We start from the raw sequence: 6,370 nt of genomic DNA, 5'->3' as shown, positions 1-6,370 counted from the left end.
GTCTATAGTTTGGAAATTAATTAGTTTTTCAAGAAGCTTGACAGTCAAAGAGATTTTTCATGGTTGCCACCATTCTTCATATTCTTCTAGAGATACTTTAGTATTAGGCTTTGGATTGAAAGAATCTGATTCTCCTTATTCATATCTATGGAGTCGAATTCACCGATATAGTTTTCTACCACAAGTTTAATAATTTTATCCGGATTTAATTTTTCAAATTCATTGTTAACTACCATGCCACGATATGATTTGTTTGGCTGTTGGCCAATTTCCAGGACCATGGTATCCCTAATATGCTGATTGGTTATAGGAGCTTCATCTGACTCCATCTCTATTTCTATAGACTTGTTCTCTATATTTTTCATGGGTCTTCATACTAATTAGCCTCATTCATCTTTACTTTTATTGTGTTTCTGGTGATGAAATCTTTTTTCCGGCAATCTTTTATTGACTTCAATAGATTGATTTTTGGTGTTTATAAAGAGGAAAAAAAGATATGTTATTTTTTTTTGTCTTTAAACCTTTGGTCCTCCTGCAAATAAAAAAATAATTATTTATATAAAAATATTATTTATATATTAAAATTAATTATTATATAATTATATATAAATACATATTTTATTTAATTTATTTTTAATATATATTTTATATTTTAATATATATTTTATATTAATAACTAATTTTAGTATATAATTTTAATATATTATTTATAAAGACAACTTAAATTAGTAACATAAACTACTTGCATAAATTATTCAGATGATTTTTGAATTATAAAAAGATGTTTTATCATTTAAAAAGAAATAATAAAAATTATTAAAAATTATTATTTTTAATTATTAATTTAATTTTTTATTTTAATAATTTAATAATATATTTTATTTTATGTTTTTAAATATTAATAATTAATTAATGATTAAAAATAATAAATTTTCATGGTGGTTGGATTTTTTTGTCACTTGAACAAAAGGTCAGACAGTAAAGGAGTATTTAATAAAATAAAATACAATATAATATTGAGGTCCATAATAACTCTTTGTTTCACACATACATATGCATTGATATGTGCATCATTCATGATTCATCATCAAACGTAGTCGTTCTCAGCAACACGGTCCAAAAAGTCAGTGCAGCGAAAACGGACGATCCGAAGAAGAATACTGAATACCCTTTTTCATTTCTCTCTCTCTCTCTCTCTAGAATAATCTTCTTCTTCTACCATTTCTCACTAATAACTCATCAGTAAGACAAACCTCGTTTTCTACATTTCACCATTTTTCTCTTCAATTCACTCTCAGAACCTTTTCTCTCTTCAGTAAATATAACGCTTTATTATTTTTATTTTCTTATTATTTTTCACTCTCTTGTTTTTGTATTTTATGTACTCGGCGATCTTCAGGATCAGCTTGATCTTAATATAAATGGGAATCTTCTAGAACAAAACCCAGGTATCCCTTGTCTTTTTGTTCCAAATGCTGTTTTAATTTTTTATTTTTTTTTCTGATTTAAAATTCGTTAACTTTCTTATTTTTTGGGTCTCGGTTTAGCTAAATCTCTTGACAATTCTCATGTGATCATTTTCTTTTTTGTCGTTCCTGTTTTGGTTTCAGAGGAAAAAAAGAAATTGAAGACCTGAAACTCTGACAGGTGAAAATAAAGAATAAATAAAAAAAGATAAAACTCTTTTTTTTTTTATTCCTCTCCCCAGTTTTTTGTTGTTTCTGTTATTGGATTATGGCTGTTGCTGAGAATGCCGGGGCCAAAATCGGTGCTTCAAGTGAAGATTTGGAAAAAAGTGTAGTGTCATCTGACTCAAATGCCCCAAACGAAGAACTGGAGAAACCGAAACCCCGAAATGGTTCTGTTGGAAACGGTGTAGAGACCGATCAGAATCTCAACGGTGTTGATGGCGTTGCAGCCACTGTCTCAGTCCCTAACGGCAATCACAAACCCCAAATGGGTCAGATGCAAAATGGTTTGGACACAAACGGTGGTGGTGTCCAGGGGCAGCAGGTTGTGGCGAACAATGGCGGCGGCGGAGGTGGGTTTAAGATGGGCCATCAGATAGGTAATGGAGTGATGAATGGAGGAGAGGACGGCGAGAGCTTCAAACGCGAAATGAGGGATTTGGCTGAGCTCTTGTCAAAGTTGAACCCTATGGCTGAGGAGTTTGTGCCCTCTTCACTTGCAAAGAATCATGGGTACTTGCCCGGAGCTGGAGGGTTTGGTTTCCCTAACAATTTGCTACTTCCTGCAAATTTTGGCAATGCTAATGGACAGCCTAATAGAAGGGTATGAATAGAATTTTGGTTGTTTTGTAATGTTTCTTTAGAACATCATATTGGTTATGAAACTATGCTTCTAGCATAGACGTTTGTTTCACTATGGTTTATTAAGATACTAACGTGTTGCAGAGAAAGAATGGCTACAATAACCAGGGGAAGCAAAGAGCAAATCATAAAATAGAAATGGAGAGACGGGAAGAGATGATTAGGAGGACTGTTTATGTCTCCGATATTGATCAACAAGTGAGATTAGAACTCTATTTGTCTTGTGGATTCTCTTGTTTTAATTAGCTTGTGATGATTGTCGGGTGAGGATGGTTGTTTTATGGCTTTGTTTTACCCGTTGTTTGTAATTAGGTAACTGAAGAGCAACTGGCAGCTCTCTTTCTTAACTGTGGCCAGGTAAATGTTTTGTATTGTATAATAATGTGTTTTTTCATTCGCGATAATGGAGGACCATGCTAGTGAAATAACTCGTTTTTCATGGTGTGAAGGTCGTTGATTGCCGTGTATGCGGGGATCCAAATTCTATTCTTCGTTTTGCCTTCATTGAGTTTACGGATGAAGGTAAGACATAATTGACAAATATGTTTGCTTCATATGGTGCAAATATAGACATTTCACTGTACTTACAGTCCTATTCCCACAGATGGTGCAAGAGCTGCTTTGAACTTGTCTGGCACCATGCTTGGATATTACCCGGTGAGAGTGCTGCCATCTAAAACTGCCATTGCACCTGTTAATCCGTCATATTTGCCCAGGGTAAGTTTTTTGTTGAAATGACTAACACGTGATTTTTAGATTGGCATTTAAAGCTATTGAAGATATTTAGAGTCACGTGAAGATGATCGAATGAGCTAACAATCCTTTTCTATATTGGATTTGTAATGGTTTTATACTTTTCAGTCTGAAGATGAAAGGGAGATGTGCTCAAGAACTATTTATTGCACAAATATTGACAAAAAGGTAGTTTAGGATTTAACCTTGTCTTATTATCTTCATAAGAACAATTAATCAGTCTTTTTCATATCTGGCTTTAAATGTGGCTCATAAATTCTTAAATTTTCTATTCTTGTTATTAATGCAGGTTACTCAAGCTGACGTTAAACTCTTCTTTGAATCTCTTTGTGGAGAGGTTTGTAGATTTTCACTGCAACATGCTTATTTGTTTTGGTTCAATTTTCTTATTCATATGATTTTGGTATATTTATCTAGGTTCAACGCTTGAGGCTTCTTGGGGATTACCATCATTCGACTCGAATTGCATTTGTCGAGTTCACAATAGTAATTACTCGTTTACTTCGTGATTTCTATGTTTACATTCTATTCAAATTATAACTCTTTAACATTGAAAGTTGTTGGCTTTGCATTAATGCTACCCTTTTTTTTTCTCTCTTTCTCTAAAATAGGATTCTCTTTGTGCTGCAATATTTGATATCTCCTTTTGTTATTTCTTTGCCCAAACTCCTTTTTTCTCAAAATAATCATGTTTCCAGCATATGAATGACTAAAATGACTTAATATTGCTTTTATATGTATATATAAGAATATGATACATGATAACCTTAACACTATAAGACTTGAATTACTTACACCACTCAGTAAATTTATATCAAATATATTTTTTGTCGATCCAATTTTTGAAGTAGAATTATCTATCATGTACCTTTTTTGTCAAAAAATGGAAAGAGGGGGGGGGGGAGTAGCTCTTGGTTTTTGTATATTTTGAAATATATATTGTCTTGATACATAATAAATATATTGAATAATATCATATTCATATAATTTTTGTTGGCACTCTTTTGACAGTTAACGTTAAACTTTATGAGAATGATCAATATGATGTAAACTTCGATTAAATGGTAGATTTCATGAGAAGCACATAAAGTTATTTATTGATGTAACTTTGTTACAATTTTCTACATATTATATTATTATCTGTAATCTAGGCTTATTAGAATTTGTCCGTTGCTTGTTTGTGACTGCTTGCTTTTCTATACGTGTGATAGAGATTGAAAATTAGACCTTTGATGTCCATGCAGTCGACATAAGTAGTGGTGTAACTGTGTAAGGTGTCATTAGAGCTACCACAGAATAGAAGAGAGATTGGGAGTTGGCGAAATTAATAATGTGCTATGCAAAAGGTTTCAAGAGGTATAGATGGTCTGGTCTGTCACTATGGCATTTCCCTTATTCTAAGATAACAAATAGATAAGCATAGTGTTGCTTTATTACTCATTATACTGTGTTTACTGTGTTAAGTATGATGCTTTGGTGAAATTTAACTTTGGGCCATGAAAGAATGGTGCCAATTAGGATTACTTCACAAGAATCTGTTTTAAAGGATGAACCAATTTGAGCAGATAGATTTCACGGAAGTGTGGGAATTGCACTGTAAAGCAACTATCCCCGCCGTCCATCTGCACAAAGTTTATTTTATGAATAGGCTTATATTTAAGTCTTGTTGTTTTGCTTAGTCAGAGCTGACCTTTAGTTGCTTGCATATTGGTTCAATATTGTTGCTTGCCCAATGAGGTCCTTTTTGGTTTCATCCCATCTTGTTTCTACAATGATCAAAATTTTTCTTCTTGCGCCATAATAATTTAAATGCATTAAAGCTCCCACTCATCAAAATGGTTCTTCTCTTACCTCTCTTTAGGTTCCTTTTATCATCTAGCCTTTGTACGGCTCAACTTACATTCCCCCCCCCCCCCCCCAACACGTATGATGCATCTATGGAGTTGGATTTTGTTTCTCGCTTGGGTGTTCTTGGCCTAATTGTCCCTAGTCAATGTAGTATGTGCATAAAGATTGCAAGCTTTATATCACTGATATTGTTTAAATGTAAGTATATAACATCATTAATGTGCTTCAGTCTAAGTGTCTAACAATTGAAATTTTCTGGACAAGTGATTCATGGCATGGTATTGCAGTCTCTACGATGAAGTGATGTAGAGTACAATCTTTGTTGTCTCTAATTCTTATAAATAAGAAAGATAAATTTCAGCACAAGATAAGGATGCTATACATTGTCCACTCTTGAATCCTAAAGGATTCTTATTTGAGGGAACATGTTAACACATAGTCATTTATATTTCTCTGTCAAATATCTTCAGCTTTTTGAAAAGAAATTTATGGCTGAAATTAACACTTGATTTGCTTTTCTATGTCTTGGTTTAAGTAGTTCCATGTTGTAGTTTAGGGAAGCACCAGTTGTGAAAAAGGTGGTCAAATTTTGCCTTTATTGGAATCTCGATGATGCCAGTAGATTAGTTCAGGGTAATCCAATAGCTAGAGGTAGAGAAAAACTCATCAAAACTATAGATGAAACTAATAAAGAAGATAGGTTTTTATAATGGTTTGAATGTGGACACAACAGCAATATTTGATCAATGTAATTTGTCTCATCCAGTGGCACAATGCTTAGGTGTCGTTATTGTAGTAGTATTTCCGTGTGGTTGCAGCTAAAAATTAACACCTTTCTTTCAAATACGGATTGTTATTTGACCGTCTAATGATTGTCCGTCATTTTTGCAGGCTGAAAGTGCAATTGCTGCTCTGAACTGTAGTGGTGTGATTTTGGGTACGCTGCCGATAAGGTTCGATTAACAGACTTCTCTTAATTTTAGCCATGTCCATAAACTCTTGATCTCCTTTCATATTACTTAAACTATTTTTATGTTTAATATGCAGGGTAAGTCCATCGAAGACACCAGTCCGTTCTCGTGCACCTCGTGGCTCAGTGCATTGACTCATCACTCATCATTCCATGTCTTTTGGTGTTCATTGCTGCTCAGATATCTTTACATATATACATACAACAAATATTTCCTAAGGTACCTGTGGCGATTAGTTGTGGTTAAAGTCCGGCGTTATGCTATCCTTGTTTCCTGCTTGGGAGTTATGGATATTGTGTTTAGTTCGTAGAGTTGGATGGGGCCTCAAGAGGATCTCAATGGCTTAATTTATGACAATGTGACTGTTTATCTCGAAATGAGACACTTTTGTTGTTCGAAGTTCCTCGCGCACTGGAATTTCTTGAAAAAGAAACTAGTTACAAGGCTTTGTTCCTCGTTAGCTGTTAA

The 6,370-nt window shown here is 33.7% G+C and overlaps 1 protein-coding gene across 4 annotated transcripts; it reads left to right on the top strand.

Moving 5' to 3' along the window:
• The first annotated feature begins 1,017 nt into the window (after window positions 1–1,017).
• Window positions 1,018–6,370, top strand: LOC112755548 (polyadenylate-binding protein-interacting protein 12). Of its 4 annotated transcripts, XR_003179034.3 has the most exons (13): window positions 1,018–1,242; window positions 1,400–1,448; window positions 1,611–2,292; window positions 2,415–2,528; window positions 2,643–2,687; window positions 2,780–2,852; window positions 2,935–3,047; window positions 3,192–3,251; window positions 3,373–3,420; window positions 3,501–3,569; window positions 4,328–4,439; window positions 5,823–5,884; window positions 5,979–6,370. XR_003179034.3 is itself a non-coding variant. In XM_025803709.3 (12 exons), exons 3-12 carry the CDS (start codon window positions 1,735–1,737, stop codon window positions 6,034–6,036), a joined length of 1,200 nt encoding a protein of 399 aa, XP_025659494.1. In that variant the 5' UTR covers window positions 1,018–1,242; window positions 1,400–1,448; window positions 1,611–1,734; the 3' UTR covers window positions 6,037–6,370. The 4 variants fall into 4 exon arrangements, 3 of the variants coding, with proteins under 3 accessions (XP_025659494.1, XP_072053672.1, XP_072053673.1); XM_025803709.3 differs by lacking the exon at window positions 4,328–4,439; XM_072197571.1 differs by lacking the exons at window positions 3,373–3,420; window positions 4,328–4,439.

Source organism: Arachis hypogaea, chromosome 6 (genome assembly GCF_003086295.3).
Source record: "Arachis hypogaea cultivar Tifrunner chromosome 6, arahy.Tifrunner.gnm2.J5K5, whole genome shotgun sequence".
In the NCBI taxonomy this organism is placed as follows: domain Eukaryota; kingdom Viridiplantae; phylum Streptophyta; class Magnoliopsida; order Fabales; family Fabaceae; genus Arachis; species Arachis hypogaea.
Note: the sequence above shows the minus strand (reverse complement) of the source record. Positions and strands in the feature narration are given on the sequence as shown.